The sequence below is a fragment of the Gadus macrocephalus genome, chromosome 7 (genome assembly GCF_031168955.1).
Source record: "Gadus macrocephalus chromosome 7, ASM3116895v1".
Lineage (NCBI taxonomy): Eukaryota > Metazoa > Chordata > Actinopteri > Gadiformes > Gadidae > Gadus > Gadus macrocephalus.
In genome coordinates this window covers 17607865-17625497 of record NC_082388.1, presented here as the reverse complement: position 1 = coordinate 17625497, position 17633 = coordinate 17607865, and the positions used below count along the sequence as shown (strand labels likewise).

The 17633-nt window shown below is 47.4% G+C and overlaps 1 protein-coding gene across 1 annotated transcript in view; it reads left to right on the top strand.

The window, feature by feature from the left end:
• Positions 1 to 9300: 9300 nt before the first annotated feature.
• Positions 9301 to 17633, top strand: part of LOC132461734 (protein Aster-B-like) — a 30008-nt gene continuing 21675 nt past the window's right edge. Inside the window, 3 exon segments of the mRNA XM_060057052.1 lie at positions 9301 to 10124; positions 16265 to 16459; positions 16636 to 16663. Of these exon segments, the coding sequence (XP_059913035.1) occupies positions 10102 to 10124; positions 16265 to 16459; positions 16636 to 16663 (246 nt within the window). The 5' untranslated portion in view covers positions 9301 to 10101.

Genomic DNA, 17633 nt, shown 5'->3' with positions numbered 1-17633 from the left:
GTAGTAGTAGTAGTAGTAGTAGCAGTAGTAGCAGTAGTAGTAGTAGTAGCAGTAGCAGTAGTAGTAGTAGTAGTAGTAGTAGTAGTAGTAGTAGTAGCAGTAGTAGTAGTAGTAGCCTATGGGTTTAGTGCTGCACTGCCGTCTCGCTACCAATTTGACCACCTGACCAGATTGACAATTTTACAGCTTCGGGACCGAGATCTTGGAAATGCCGAGTAGCCAGGCCCTGTTTTGATTAGGAAAGACAACATTGTTTATGGTTTACAGTCATTTATAGTGCAGAGGTGCATCGGCATTGATGACACACCGGCACCAAGCTATAGCTTACCTGCTGGTATTCTAATATCTTCTTAGACCTACCAAGACTTTGTTTAAGATGCAGTTTCAGTTCAGGGAATTAGTTCAGGCCAATGCTGCTCTCTATTGGTGAGATTAAAACGGTGCAGTTATATTATTCTCATCACAGCTCTACATCATACAGTCTGCGGTCAATCAGGAAAACACTAGGAAATATATTTAACTTGCAGTGTATATTTCTCTCACCAGGGGGCGTCTTTAATACTTAGGTCACAGGTGTGTTGCCCTGGAAGATCACAACTTTTCGACACAGCTACACAAACACAATCGCTGCACTGAAAACCTTATTGTTATATCCTTTATAGTGGATTCATGCATTTAGTTTTGTTCCATTCGTTGAAAAATAGAATCGCCCAACCGTTAACAGGCATCTGATCAAGCCCTTCGGACCGATGCATATCCTACCGCAGCCAGCACAAAGAGGTAATGGAAAACTTATACAAAACCTGCTGCACTAAGTCTGACTCTCAACCGTCAGTCTAGCAGCTTCAGATTGATTAATTTAGATGATTTAAAGACAATGTTGATGATTTTCCTGAATTGTATCAGTTTATACCGGCAGTAACAAAAATATTTTTTTGGGGGAAAAATGCAATTCCTGTGGACCAATCCAGCCTTGAAGGGGCCTCTTGAGATTTGGAAACGGTCGCAGTGCCGACGCAGTCAAACCTCTGCATCGTCCACTGGCTTTAGGGCTGCAGTTGCAGCAGCGTCAATCGCATCCCCTGCATCTGCAGTGAAGACCGGCTACGTGGGGCCTATGGGGCGTTGCGCTGTCTTCAGCTAAATGGGCACATAACATCATGGTCGTAATGTTGTGGAGGGACCACTGGCTGCTCTATAGAAGGCAATGGGGTTTAATGCTTGTCCTTCCTCATTCAGTGAATGTTTTTATAGGGGTTTGCTAAACAGTCTTGTTCCTACAGGGTTTAAAGTTGCTGTAAAAAAAAAACTTTATGACACTGCTTGATCCTTCTAATCTAACGGTATCTGAGGCTGAGCGTTCATTACATGGTTCTTAAGCGTGTAACGTTTTTAAATATGTGCACTGCACTGACCCCCAGACTGGGAACTTAAGCGTCGCGTCACGTCGCCTTGCGTCGAGCCGTATGCTAAAATGAAACGCTCCGTGAGAGCCGCTACTGGTGAAGCAAAATGCAAGTAGGCGACTTGACTGTTATGAATTAAATTATTGGTTGGAACATGTTCAACAGTTTTAACTCTTAGGCCTACTTATGTCGGTTTGATATAGGTCCACATTAAAGATGTTGATGTTGATGTTACAGCACTACTGTAGTTACTGTAGCCGTATATGGGACAGCAGATATGCAATGTTTTACACATGTAAATTGTAATGATAAACATGAAATAATAATGTTAAGAAAGGTATAACAGCAGAGACGTTTTGTGTATTTACTATTCTTTTTTTACTATTCTTTTTTTTCTCCTTCATATCATTTAGCAAGGAAATGGGCCCAAACGTGAGTTCCAAGCAGACATGACGACAGATGTCGGACAGTTCTTGAGCCGTCGTCAGTGCACTAACGGTAAGGCCTGGAGGAAGAAAGGGCGGGGTCAGAACGCTGGCTGGGTTAAGCAGAGCAGGTGTGGGAGAGAATAACCGACGCAGCACATGATGGACACCATAGAGAGGAACTGGGTCACTCGGAAAAGAGAAGGAGCCAGGAGAGGAGCGTCACTCGTGATGCAGGGAGGGAGGGAGGGAGGGAGGGAGGGAGGGAGGGAGGCAGAGTTGAGGGGAAGGCAGAGAGGGAGGGAGGGAGGCAGAGTTGAGGGGGAAGGCAGAGAGGGAGGGAGAGTTGAGGGGAAGGCAGAGAGAAAGGGAAGGGGAAGGTGGGAGAGGTAGGCAGGGAGAGTTGAGGGGAAGGCAGAGAGGGAGGGAAGGAGGGAGGGAGGGAGTGTTGAGGGCAAGGAAAGGCAGAGAGGGAGTAAGGGAGGGAGTGCGAAGGAAGAGTTGAGGGGAAGATAAAGAGGGAGATGGGAGAGGGAGGGACGGGTATGGGGAAGGGAGGGAGGTAAGATATTAAGAAGAAAGGAATGAAGTGGGGAAGAACAGGGAGGGAGGGACGGGAGATAAGAAGGAGGGAGGAGGGAGGGTGGAAGGAGGTAAAAGGGAGGTATGAGCAAGAGGGAGAGAGCTGTGGAAGGAGATGAGGCAAGGAGGTGTAAAGAGTGTACGGCGAGGGAGGCAGGGGAGGAAAGAAGGGGCGAGAAGAGAGGGAGGCAGGCAGGGGGGGAGGGAGCTTAATGAAGATGCAGGGATGGCGTGTGTGTGTGTGTGTGTGTGTGTGTGTGTGTGTGTGTGTGTGTGTGTGTGTGTGTGTGTGTGTGTGTGTGTGTGTGTGTGTGTGTGCAGCAGGTTTGGTTTAATAAGCAGTAGAGGTGCCGCAGGTCCAGCAGGCAAGGGAAGGGAGGAGGAGGGGGGGAAATAAAACTCCACAACAGCCAAGTGAAACAGAACTAAACAGCGGAAGCCAGCGGAGGGAAAGGAGGTCCTGTGTTTGTGTTATGTGCGGGTCGACCCCGAACCACGGCATGACCCGTTCCCTCTGAGCATGCACGTCTCCGTCTCGCTGTCCCGCATCGAGAGCTGCTGCTGGACCTCGGGAGCCAGCGGATCCCGGTGGTGCGTCCCGCGCCGGGGGGGGTCGTCGCCAGGAGGGGCCGTCGGGGTCTCCGTGGCGGGGCGTCATGGTGCAGGGCTGCGGACGGGGCTGTCACGTGAGCATCTCCTCCCTCAGGAGGAGGCTGGCCTCCCACAGGGTCAGGTGAGGACCCGGGCTGCCGGAGCCGGCAACACTTTGACACCGTAATGCACGCACGGCGCAGGTGACACATCACTCCCTGTTGCTGTTTTACTTTGAATGGTATCGGGACACCGTGCGACCCGATCCCTAATTAGTTGGCAGTTATTTATTGAGGAATTGACTGGCTTTAGAATGTCCAATGGTATTGCTACATTATGTGACATACATATGCATGTTATTGAGGTAATGGCCGGAAGCCACAATTTTTGTTGTTCAGTTCAGATCATTTCAGGTTTAGTTTAGTTAATCTTAAGGTTTAAAGTGTAGTTGTCTATAGCAGTTTGGGAATCTCAAAGAAGGGGATGGTAGTAAAGGGGTGATGCAGTGAATGCATATTTGTTTTGACACCGGCAATAGCAGAACACACACATTTTATCCGGCTGATAATTTTTTTTTTTGTTGTCGTGAGAAACTGGAGGATACAGCACACACACGTGTTCACAAAGAATCAATAACTCGTTCCAGCAAATTCAGCAATATCTAATAAAAAAAAGCTAACCACTGAGGCTGCAACCAATGTCTAGATGCCACTCGCATAGAAATAAAATGTCGGACATGAAAGTCCCTTTCCCAAACTATTTCAAATACATTGCAGTTTTACTGGATGCTTGTCCAGCATAAAGAGACATTTTCTAGGTTGCCTTTGGCGGCCTCTGCTGGTGATGTTATTTTGGCTTGCTCTCTGTTATGGCTTAACAGTTTGTCATTTATGGTTAAATAGTTAAGACTAATGAAAGTCTTTACGGTCTGAAATCGTGAGCTTCACTGGGACTAGAAAATGAATGTTATCATGAAGCTGAATGGGGAGAGGTTGATGATGATGGAGAAGATGATAATTACCAAAAGGCTGCATTGTTACACTTAAAAAAATAAGTTATCATGTTGTTAATACAGCATTGAATCTGCCAGCATCCACAGAAATGTATATTTTAATTACAATTTTTTTGAAACCTAATGTAACATAACCATAAACATACACACAAAGAAAAAACGCAGTCACCAAGTATGTAATGATGACATGCATATTCAGTATAGAGGTGTTCTGATACCAATAGCATGGGAAATTCCTCCGACGCTGCCTAAAACGCAGTGTCGTGAAGTCTATGCGCTGATCCAATACCATAACTCGACTAGCTCATCTACTAGACTAGTACATCACAAGCGCGTGCAGGGTTATGCTGTGTTCGTTAATGGTCAGCAGTGGGAAGTCAGAAAAACATGGATGCTCAAGCTAAACGACAAGAATGTTTATAAATTATAAATGTAGATTGTCTAGCTTTAATTTTAATAAATAAAGAATATATGTAAAATTCGTATTCCGGTATCGGAATCGGGAGGGGGAAATGGTATCGAAACATCTCTAATTCAGTAGCTCAGTCTTTTTTCTATTGTATTCTAGCATCATAAAGACTCTTTTGCAAGACTGAGGGGAAAACAAATCAAAGAGTAAGCAAATCAAAGAGTAAGCAAATGTAATGGCTCCTATATCTCGTCAAGATCATTCTGCTCTGTGTCAAGATGACAACAAGGGTTGATGCATTTGAAATGGTTCTATATTTAAAACTCTCTTGTTCGGAGTCCTCTCTACCAGAGTGTTATTTATGCTGCTTTGTTCGTCTGGACCGAGGTGTCTGAGATGACCAGAGAGCCACAAATGGATAGTCATGTTGTGCTCCCACGCTTCTTTGCTTTGCTCCCTTGGCCATTACCGCCCTACTCAACATGTTTGTTGTTTGGTTGTCTCACGCTATTCTTGTTTTTCTCCCTCATTGGATTCTTTGTGTCATGTTAGGTGTTGTGTGTGCCAACTGGGAATTTGAAAACACATTTTCTTTCTCCGAGGATAATAAAGAGTAAGAGTCTACCCTCTACTCGGTTCCCTGTGGGCAAATTCAAGTAAAAAATAATCGGACATACTTCACCTGGCTGCATCTCTCTCTCTCTCTCTCTCTCTCTCTCTCTCTCTCTGTCTCTGACTCTCTCTCTCTCTCTCTCTCTCTCTCTCTCTCTCTCTCTCTCTCTCTCTCTCTCTCTCTCTCTCTCTCTCTCTCTCTCTCTCTCTCTCTCTCTCTCTCTCTCTCTCTCTCTCCCTCATATATCTTGATTCTGCCTTCTGAGTCAGTGTTCATTTGTTTTAGAAGCTCTCTAGCTGGAGGGAACGGCCCCCAGAGAATACTAAGGATGATTTAATTTATTGAACCTGTGTGTGTTTGTGCGTGCACATGTGCATTCAAGCCTGTTTGTGTGTCGGTGTGTGTGTTGCAAAGGGTGCGTGTAATGTGGGTCTATCTATTCAGAGGCCACAGGCACATTGTGTCCTCCCTGCTTGCAGCTCCCTGCTCCATTCTATATCGTGTGAGCCCTGCAAAACACATCCCACATTGTTACACTCTCTCTTACATTGCTGTACAACTTCCCTTTGCATTACAAACACGTGTACCCAAGCCCCCCTAATCTCACTCGACGATTGAGCGATGAGCAGCCTCGGGCCGTCGGCGGGGATCTCTGCCTCCTGGGGCTTTGTGATTGCGCAGGGAGAGCAGGTTAGAGGAGCACCTGGCAGCGAGGGGGAAGGCTGACTCCACATCTGGGAGCTCATTGCAGCCTCCTATAGCCAAGGTGTTCCATAGGCTGACTCCCAGTCTTCATCATACAATTCATAACCTTCTAGGAAAAGGCACCAAAACAAGTGGTGCCTTTTCCTAGAGACCGTTACTGACAGGAGATCAGTAAGATACTTATTTATTTTTCTTTTACAATTCAAAAGTTAAATAAAGATGTTATAATATCAATTCATGCATCAATTCAACTCAACACATAGGCCTGGCCTAAAGGAAAGAGCAGTTTATATGTTGACTGCTGCCAATTGTGTTGGTCATCCTACAGAATGATTCATTGCTTGTTAGTGTATAATACAGAACATTCAAAATATTCCATACTAAATCGCAATCGCAATATTGGTCGAAATAACCGCAATTAGATTAGTTCCCCAAATCGTTCAGCCCTAATGTGGTCTGATGTCCTTGCCATCGGTCAGTCACTTCCACCAGAGGTTCCTCCAGCCAGTCTCCTGACAGAACACAGTCCTCTATCCACCTGCAAGCCTGTCTTCACTATCAACCACAAACCACGGCAGCAGTCCCATCCTTCAAATAACCGGATAGCAGGCCTAAGCAGCACTAGAGGGCAAAAGGGTGCAATGCCCCCTCATTTAGAATATATACTTTAGTTTTTCTATCCAAATTTTCTATCACACAATCTGCCTCATCAGTCTTTCTAATCCCAATTGTCTTGTCTTAGTGCCTCATTCACGCAACTCTTTTGGCCGCATGATTTGACAATAATTGTATCAACTGAGAAAAAGTATTTTATAGAAGGGAGGAAGGGTTGAGGCAGGGTCAATATCACTGTTGAGGTTTACTTTCAAAGTTATGTGCTACAACAACAAAATACCTTTGCTGAGCAGCTGAGTCGAATATCTGAATCTAAAGTCTTTTGAATCAGGGTAAGAAGGGGCAATCTGGATAGGCTTTGTAGCTTTTTGGAAATGTGTGAGAAATGTAAGTAAAAAGCGTAAACATTATGTCATCTTTGGCATTGGTGCCAAGAATGGGATGTAAGATTAATGTTGTTTTATATGGTAGAATAGTAATCACCAGACTGCCTGAAAACAACACTGTCCTAAAGGATTGGCCACAGCACATCTGGAAAGCATCTCTTCTGTCTGCTCCACCTGGCCACTGCTCTTCCGAGTTGGCTTACGGCTGGCTGAGGAGCGGAGGTGAAACCGGGAACACGCACAGCTACATCTGCACCCACTAGTCCTGTTTACACTTTCCCCGCCACAGACTATGTCAGTGTTTCCAAGAAATTGACGATACAACCGCCAGTCAACCCAAGCATTGAATTACCATCGGTTTCAATGAACGACTGCAAAAGTGTGTGTGTGTGTGTGTGTGTGTGTGTGTGTGTGTGTGTGTGTGTGTGTGTGTGTGTGTGTGTGTGTGTGTGTGTGTGCGTGCGTGCGTGCGTGCGTGCGTGCGTGCGTGCGTGCGTGCGTGCGTGCGTGCGTGCGTGCGTGCGTGCGTGCGTGCGTGCGTGCGTGCGTGCGTGCGTGCGTGCGTGCGTGCGTGCGTGCGTGCGTGCGTGCGTGCGTGCGTGCGTGCGTGCGTGCGTGCGTGCGTGCGTGCGTGCGTGCGTGCGTGCGTGCGTGCGTGCGTGCGTGCGTGCGTGCGTGCGTGCGTGCGTGCGTGCGTGCGTGCGTGCGTGCGTGCGTGCGTGCGTGCGTGCGTGCGTGCGTGCGTGCGTGCGTGCGTGCGTGCGTGCGTGCGTGCGTGCGTGCGTGCGTGCGTGCGTGCGTGCGTGCGTGCGTGCGTGCGTGCGTGTGTGCGTGTGCGTGTGCGTGTGCGGGTCTGGGTCTGTGATTGTGCCCCTGTGTGTATGCATATGCATATTCCTTGGGTGTGTTCCAAGAAATTGACGATACAACCGCCAAACAACCCAAGCATTAAACAACCATCGGTTTCAATGGACGACAAAAATTGTGTGTTTGTGTGTTTGTGCATAGATGTGTCTAAGTGTTATGCCGCTAGCAGGCTCAAGTGTGTGTGTGTGAGTGTGATTTGTTTATTTATTTACTGATTTTGTTCATTTGAACTGCAAATGATGTTTCAGCTACTCTAACAGGTTGAGACTGATGCATATGAATTAGCTTGTATGTTATTTGCTTTGGGTTTTCTGCTCTGACCATTTTTATTCATGTCAACTTGCTTCAGATTTGGCTTGCTCTGGATGTCAGGTTTCAGGTTCTCATTTAAAAGCGTAGCCAAGTTTTGCTGGCTAAAGTAGTATATAATCAATAGTACTTTTTGGTGTGTGTGTGTGTGTGTGTGTGTGTGTGTGTGTGTGTGTGTGTGTGTGTGTGTGTGTGTGTGTGTGTGTGTGTGTGTGTGTGTGTGTGTGTGTGTGTGTGTGTGTGTGTACGTGTGTGTGTATGTGAACTACGGCTGAATCCCTGGGGTGCTGAGACAGGAAACAGCATGTCATTGACTCCACAGCTAACATCGTTGCAGCCGTAACAGGTCACCTTTCTCATTTTGACAATGCATCCATTTAGCACCATCCTGTTTTAGGTTTGACACACTCGTATGCTGAAGGGACTGGATCATTTGTGACACCAATTTGGTGTGCAGCGGTCTTTGCTGCTGTAAGTCAAGCCAAAACAACGTGTCAATGTTGTCTCTGGGGCCATCTGGTTATTGACACAGTTGCGGCTCATATAGGAAGTCCTGAAGCACAATGTAAAAAAATATTGTTTATGTGTGTGCAGAGGTTAAAGCAGGGAAACTCTAGCACTATACTTGTAAACGATATACGCTACATCAAATGTCACCCACACCGTGTGTGTGTGTGTGTGTGTGTGTGTGTGTGTGTGTGTGTGTGTGTGTGTGTGTGTGTGTGTGTGTGTGTGTGTGTGTGTGTGTGTGTGTGTGTGTGAGATAAGTAAATGTCGCATCACACCATCACATCTTTGTGTTTGCGCATGTGTGCGTGCGTATGCATGTGTGTGTGCGTGTGTCGGAGCCTGATTTGATCATTCGGGGACAGACATACTTCAACACCCGGTGTCCCTCTACGTGCAGTGGCCCTGGCATCCATTAGAGGTCTCCATGGTAACCTCGCTATCCGTCTGAAAAAGACAACCCTCAGCTGCAATGCATGGTGGGCTTTGTGACTCAACACAAAAATGTCTCCTACTGCTACGGGGAATAGAAGTGGGTCCTGACATTGTTGTTTTCTTTTAGCCTCTTCAAAACCAAATCTTTAAAAAATATTTGCATGAGACGCTACACATTTTTGAGTATTCCCCCTTTCTCGTCTTACAAGCATGTAATGCCTTATCTACACACACACACACACACAGACACACAAACACACACACACTCTAGGAGATTAGACAGCTGCTAGGATTGATTTACACACACGCACACACACACACACACACACGCACACACACGCAAACTCACACATACATAAACGCTAATCCCCTCCAAGCGGACAGTGTATATGGTTTGTACCACCATTGCCCCCACTAAAAGTGAGTGAGATAGTGGGGGATTCAGTTGGACAGAGAGAGAGAGTTAGAGAACAAGCAGCTGTGTACTATTTGCAAGAGGTGTATGGGTGAACAGCAATAGAAGGACTATTGGATGGGAAAGATATAGAGCATGCTCAGTGTCTCTCTCGTTCTCGTTCCCTCTCTCTCTCTCTCTCCCTCTCTCTCCTCTCTCTCCTCTCTCCCTCTCGCTCTCCCCCTCTCCCTCTCTCTCTCTCTCTCTCTCTCTCTCTCCACCCCTGAAAGAGGCTCAGCTAGTGCGTTCATCTGCAGAGCAAGGACTCTGCTGCATATGAGAGAGGGAGCATGTGAGCGTTAGCTCTCTCTCTCTTAGCCGATGTAAACTGATCTATGCACACCTAAACCTGCGCAAATGCCTCGTGCACAGCCTACGTGCACTCGACTCCCGGGACACCGACGGCAGCTGGACGAATCCGCCAGTCGACAGAAGTTTTTGAAGAACTGAGCATCCCGGCATTGCAGTTCTTCCTCCCGATCCGGGGCTGTCTGGCTGGAAGCTCTCTCGCTTTCTCGCCCTCTTGCCCTCTCGCTCTTTTTTTCTTTGACTCACTCAACCTTCTGCACTGGAGCAAGGACCTGGGGCAGACGTACGCCTCCTCTGGCCCTCTCGATGGGCATCGGTTCCAGGCCCCGGGCACCTGTGTTTACCTCCCTTCCTCCTCGACCACCGCCACCACCTCCTCCACCAGCACCACAGCAACACCCACAATGCCCCCGACGGGCGGGCTTGGTGAGCGGGGGAAGCCTGGCTAAGCACGCGGGGAAACTCTTCCTTCACCAATGAAAGGCTTCAAACTCGCCTGGTAAGGCTGCCGTCCTGTCCTGTCCTGTTCGCCGTGTAGTAGGGTCATCCCACACACACAAACACTCACACACACACACACACACACACAAACACACACACACACACAGTATTGTACATTTATTATGCGCGCATGGATTCACGTGCCACGCGCACACACATCAACACACACAGGGGCTAAACCCACCCCCCACTCCATCCGTCCATGCCATCTGCTCCCCCCCCCCACACCCCTCCATCACCATTCATCTCTCCATGTCCAGGCCTGAAGACAAACCCCCCAACCCGGTTGACAACCTAAGCATGATTGTATTTCCCTGTCCGTTTTGCCTCGCTTAGCAACCCGTCCCCCAAATGCACGCATGTAGATCTTCTTTTTTTCTTTACTACTTTTTACTGCATTACCAGTTCTTGCAACAAGATGTCCATTGCTCGTCCGTATTCAGTGACTCTAGCGTGGCGTCGGCACATTGGGGTGGACACGTGCGGCAAACCTGCTGGCTTTGCATGTATGAGCTGGGTGAGTGGCTAGGGTTTAAGGCTAATGTGTATGTTATAGCCTTTAAAGCTATACTACCTAACTTGTCAACTAGCATCTTCAAGCTTTGTTTTGTTTTGTGTCACCAAAGGTTAGTTTAGGTTAGGTCTAGACTAGGTGAAGTTAAGCTAGACTAGGTAAAGTCAGGCTAGGCTAGGCCAGTTTATGATAGGTTGCGTAAGGTTTACTGTGTACAAACAATGCTCTTGTTTGCTGCTGAACGTGATCTTTCTATTTTCCACCACGTGGTCTGTCACCTCCACTCAAAATGAACCTGCTTGAGTTGTAAGAACTCAATTCTTTATGTGGAAACACATATAATGAATTTACATGATAATTATCTGGAAACCTTCCCTTTACATGACTGTTAAGCTAATTCACCTTTAGTAATGGCAAAAGCTCAAGCAAATGTAATCCAATGAGCTAAAGTAGCTAGTACACTTAAACCATAATTTACACGAAAAAGGCATAGACACAGACTTAATTGTGGAGCACAGTTCCTTCATTCGGCCAAAGAGGATAAACATGATAGAATCAAGTCGGATCACAGTAAAATGAGGGAAAGAAGCACGGAAGTAAGCAAGGGTCAAACATCAAGATAGATGTCATATCTGGCAACTCCCCCTGGGGACAACATTAAAACCTTGCATGTGTAACCCCATATCCAGCTGAGGTGGCAAAAGGAATCTGGTAACATAAGCCTAGAATGTGTGTGTGTATGTGTCAGTTTGTGAGTTTGTATGCGCCTGCATGCTTGTGTATATGCATATGTGTGTGTGTGTGTGTGTGTGTGTGTGTGTGTGTGTGTGTGTGTGTGTGTGTGTGTGTGTGTGTGTGTGTGTGTGTGTGTGTGTGTGTGTGTGTGTGTATCTGTGTGTGTGCAGTTGTGTTTATGTGCATGCACCTGCATGTGCATGTGTGGGGCTGTATGTGTGTGTGTGTGTGTGTGTGTGTGTCTGTGTGTGTGCCACGTGCAGGCTCAAGTGCGTGTGTCTGTGTGTGTGTGTGTGTGTGTGTGTGTGGGGGCGCGCGTGCACGGAAAGCAGGGCTGAGGACAAGTGCAGCTCTGCTCTCTCATTAAGCGAGCGTCCGCCGGGGCAGCTGCTCCTCGTGACACCTCGGCTGCTTCCCAATTAGCAGACTGCGGAAGGAGCGGAGCTCAGGACAATGTGCATATTAAAAGCAATGTCCAGTGGGCTTACATCCCCGCTGGCCCAGGCAGGAGACAATGAGGTAACATTAAAGTAGCCACTCCAAATAACATAAGTGTCTATGGGGGGGGGGGGGGGGGCGTTTCGTTTAATCAGACACTTTGAGAAATAATCCAGAAAAGCGATGCACGCTCAATGGTTTAACAGGGAAAAGAGGGTTGAGGAGCAGCACAGATTTACACGCCGGTGCAAAAAGAAGGGTTTGCCGTATATATCGTATACAGCAACTCACGTTGAAAAGAGGACCGTTTTCCTTGTTACTATTACTGTTGTAATACATTATCAATATGTCATTGATCATTGTTTTGGAAGAAATATAGTCTTCTGAACTAACGTGAGGGTAAGGATGCAATTATGATTATGATTATGAATGCAATATATAATATGTAATATGTATATATTTTTTTATCTCCAACATGAAATGAGATGTATCTGCAGCCTCGTTGTAAGCCCCTTCAATCTGATGCACTCTGTTTAATTCTCCCGCTGCCCTGAGAGCCTATTGACAGGGGAGCACAACCACCTCACAGCCTCCTCATCTCTGCTGGTGGTGCATTCCCCACCCCATTGGCTGCATCCCAGAGAGCTTTGCACTGAGGCGGGCCCCCATTGGTTGCTGTCCTGGCTCGGGAGGCAGTGATTGGCTGCCATCGTCTCAGACCACATCATTAGGAGTGTTTCCCTGTGGGATGTAAAAGGAGGGAGGGGGAAGGTAGAATTGAGGTGAATCTGGGTTATTCAACGGAATGAGAGCCTTTCGGCTGTGTGTGTCTTTGTGCGTGTGTGTGTGTGCGTGTGCGTGTGTGTAAGACCTAAGGCATAGTATAGAAAAGATGAAAGGATAACAGTATGGAAAAGAAGTGAGACTTGCTGTTTGCTTTTGCCATCGAACCTGTGTCTGTGTGCGAAAATGAAAGACGCAATCTATTCAATTCTAAGGTCACTAAGAGGTCAACCTCGCTCTCTCTATTACTGTCTCTCCTTCTGTCTCTCTCTTTCTTTCTCCCGCTCCCGTATTCTCTCACATTATCTCTCTCTTTCTCTCACTCATGTTCTTTCTCTCATATTCTCTCTTTCTCTCATTGTCTCTCCCAATTATCTCTCTCATATTCTCTATATCTCTCTGTCTCTCTGTCTCTGAAGACAATCTCTCTGGCAGTGAGTATCCAGATTTAGGACAAACCAGCACGGCTCCCACTGGTTGGAGTGGAACATCGACAACAGGACCACTCTGGTCTATGTCCTCAGGTGGTTAGTCTTGGATGATCCGGGACCTCTCAGGTCCTCCTCCTCTTCCCTGTGCTTATCCTTTATTACCTTTCCCTCTCAGAGACCATTGATCAATGGAGAGTGCCTCACTATTCACCATCAATACACTACTAAACGTGTAATGAAGATCAAAAGGGAGATATATATGGTGGCGATTATGTATATCAAAAAATTATGTAAATAACCTTTTCATTAATATTTCATTAATATCTCTCTCTCTTACAATCTATATATTTTTGACAGATATTGATGAGATATTGACAGTAGTAAAGCAAAGGTATGTGTGTGTGTGTGTGTGTTTAAGGGGGTGTGGCACAGACCATGGTGTGATGGTGAGGATTAACTGACGTCTACAGCCTCCATTCATAAAGGCAATGAATACGTAATGAGGGGGGAGTGGCCAGACCAACTCCTCCCCTCCCCTTTCTCTCTCTATCTCACACATATATAATCCCTCTCGTCTCTCTCTCTCTCTCTCTCTCTCTCTCTCTCTCTCTCTCTCTCTCTCTCTCTCTGATACACATGTACATTCTCTGTATCTTTCTATCTCTCCTCTCCTTTTCTCTCTGACACACATACATTCTCATTCTCTCTCTCTGTGTGTCTCAAGCCGAGTACACAAAAAAAGCAGCATCCATCCTCACGGTTGTGTTTGGCTCTGGCAACCAATCGCAGTGATGGAGATGGATGGAGGGCAAGGGAGAGAGAGAGAGAGCTTTGCTGCAGCCGCTAGAATCCACACATGTGAATCACTCTGCTGCTAGAGAGAGAGAGAGAGAGAGAGAGAAAGAGAGAGACAGACAGAAGGACTGATAGGGAGAGGTAGAGAGAGAAGGACAGGGAGACAGACAGGGAGAGGTAGCGTGGAGAGACGGAGGGAAGGATCGCGGCTAAAGGAGAACAACAAGAGGGCGGGGAGGGGGGGTCTCATGCTCGCAATCTTCACGTCGGGACTCTCAGGATTTATTTTTGAAACGAGGGGGGGTTGGCCGTGCCTCCTCCTCCTTCTCGCCCCCCCCCCCCCCCCCCCCCCCACCCACCCACCCTCCTCCTCATCCTCCTCCTCCTCCTCCTCCCAGTCCCACTCCTCCACCTCCCCTCGCTCTTCCTGCTCTCCATCAGTGGGGAATGGGTGGATGCATGGAGCAGGCTGAGACTGAGGCTGAGGCTCCAGTGCTCCATGGCTGCCAGGTTGGTACCCAGCGCCGTACGACATGCATGCGCTCCATCTCTCTCGCCACGCCGGCACAGATGTGCTCTGCGTGCATGTGTGTGTGTGTGTGTGTGTGTGTGTGTGTGTGTGTGTGTGTGTGTGTGTGTGTGTGTGTGTGTTTGGGTTTGTGTGTGTCTGTGTGTTATATTTTCCTGATGAAATTGGGTTTTGGCAACAGTTGTGTGTGTGTCTGTGTGTGTGTGTGTGTGTGTTTGGGGGGTAGGGTGGGATAGGTATAGCATTTGGAGGATGGGGTGTCACCTTGCACCATTTTGGTCCCACACCCCCCATCACCCACACCACCACCACTACCGTGCCTACATTCCTTCACCATCAGACGCGCTCTGATTAGCGTTAGCATTAGCATCCGGCTAGCTTCATCCGACAGCAGTGTGAGCGCTAGGTATGCGCTAACCACGTCCATGCAGCCCCTCTAGTGGCTGCGTTGGTTTGTGTTGTGACACTTGGAATGACATGTTGGATGTCTTTGATCCATTCAACGGTCCACCTCCTTTTGTTGGGCTTGTACATTTTCCAAACATACGTCATCCTGTGAGTGTGTGTGTGTGTGTGTGTGTTGCTGTTTTTTTGCGACCTTCTCTACAACAAAAAAAATAACAACACACACCAGTGCATAGCAGGAAGCGTGACAGCGTCATGGCTTTGATGTAATGAACGTGACAGGGCATGTGGTGTAGCATCGCTTATGGCTAACTGGCGGGAGATGTACGGCCGCATCGGTCATTCTTTGGCTCTCCAGATATAGCGGTACACTGCTTTTGTTATGTCACGTTTGACCTTTGACTGAAGGGTGCATGCTTTGTGGGGGGAGGGAGAGTAGCATAGGAATAAATGTCTCCGCTCATGATGGCCCAGATAAATGGTGAGGCCCTCTGATTGGTCGATGGTCGATGCTCAGGAGCATGGAGGACCCTGGTTGGCCCCTGTTCTGCAGAGTGTGTTTGATGTTGCTCTTGGGTGAGTGGGTTTGGTCACTGGACACCACTGCCAAAGGGATTTCTCAGGCTTGATCACATCTTACGTGGTCAGCTGTTTTGTAGGCAGTCAACGTAACGCCTTGATCTTGGTCTTGTTATGAAATGCATGGAGTGGGTCCCAATGTAGAAATATGAGGATTCAATCAGAAGATTCATTATCCCAAGGGTGAAACAAAAGTGACGGCAGAGCGGTCATGAGTGATTCATATTTGTATTTGTGTTTCAATTGTTTACAAAATGGGTAGACATTGTGAGTAGACTGATTTGTTAAGGAACAATGCGATGTATGGGACTTATTGCCATGACTGAAGGAACTCCAAGTCTTTAACAAATTTAGTTTGCATCGCTGTATACACAAAACAATTAGACACTCCAAATAAATAATTTTGAAATGCAATGAAATGTGATGGGTGTCCGAACTTCAACTGAAGCATGAAGGACATAAAAGTGATGTGATGCTAAAAGTAATCTAGTGCACTTCAACCCATATTCTCCCGGTCTTCGTTGGATTTAAAATTAGCGGCCGGTCCAGAATCCTAATTTCCTCCCAAGGGAATCTCTGAATAGCTTTTTGTTCTGTATCTGTTCTTTGAGTGGTTGCCAGTGGAGAGAAATCTAGGATCACCTCAATCTATTATCATAGAGACTCACCACGAAAGACTGCATTCACTAGCAGGAATAAGTCTTCCATTACTCCAGTCAAAAGGTACTGGGTCTGACGACCTGCGTCTGAATTCACTGGAAGTCACTTTGGATACTTTGGAAGTGTCTTAAAATTTGACTGTTTGTTGGCAATCGCTTTTTTTAAAGTCTGTTGACACATTGTGACTTACAACACCTTGGGCTTTCTGTGTACAAACTTTGTCGCGTAACAACAACAACAACAGCGGTTTTCTATCCCCCCGCCCACAGCACCGCCAGTAACTCCAACCGGAGCACGCCTGCATGCTCGCCTGTCCTGCGGAAACGCTCCCGCTCCTCCACCCCCCAGCTCAGCCCCGACAACGAGAGCTACGCCATGGTGGAGAAGGGCTCGCTGGACCCGGCCCCCGACCGGTCACCCACCACCCCCGAGCCCGCGGCCCAGAACCACCACCAGCAGCAGCCGCCCCAGCAGACCCAGCAGACCCAGCCGCACCAGCAGCAGCAGCCCCAGCAGCAGCAGCCCCAGCAGCAGCCCCAGCAGCAGCCCCAGCAGCAGCAGCAGCAGCAGCAGCGGGTCTACTCCCAGCCTGCCAGCGGGTCTACTCCCAGCCTGCCCATCTCACCACCAACACCACCAGCTCCCGAAGTGGGGGCAAGAACACCAAGGTGAGCAGGCATATAAAGGTACACATGCTTGCATGCGCACCCACACACACACACACACACGCACACGCACACGCACACGCACACGCACATGCACACGCACACACATACCCATACACACCTACAGGATAAAATCTAAGGTAGACATACTACAACCCAAACGGTTGGAAACCCTGAAACATTGTAAATGCTACAGACCTTCAAAAACACATGTCTAGATCTTAGCTACTCCTCCAATATTCTGAACCCCAAAAATGCTGCACAAAGATATTTTATCCCTTGCTTGGGACCACACAAGTGAGACGTTCTAGATTTTGTAATCTTAGGAGGCAAGGTTGCTCCGGGATAGCCCTTTGCTGTCACAGGGGACAGACTTTACCGCTACTCTGCTTTCATTTTTCTCCTGTTTTAGGATCGCAACTTGCTGTTGTGTGCAACACTGAGTTTGATAAACGTAGGGGAAAAGAGTTCGCCTGAGGTTACAATATTATCGGCTTGAGTTTGGAGCGATGAAATATGATTGCACTCGAGTGTAGTACTGCAAAGTGTTTATACCGAGTACACTACTGTCCTCAATAATCGTTGCTTTACGCTGCTGTGTACAATAAAACACACCGGAATTTCTTTGCAGGGCAATCAAATGTCGATTATCAAGGTCAATGATCTCAAATATTTCAAATGTATCAGATATTTGGCTGATATATGGGAATCACACATATTATATATACTCTAATAAAAAAACACAAAACTCAACATAAAATTCTTAACCTTCCAATCTATGTTTATGCATTGGAACATAACTGATTTCTTGTCATGACGTTCTCATTGTCATATCACCATCGTCAACCATTCCACGCTTTGACGCTTTTGGTCTTGACCCACACGGGTTTGCTTTAAGATGGCTCGTATCGTTGGGCACCGTAACCAGAGGACCTGATGCTTTCAGTCAGTCCCTGCTCGTGTCAAAATGTGT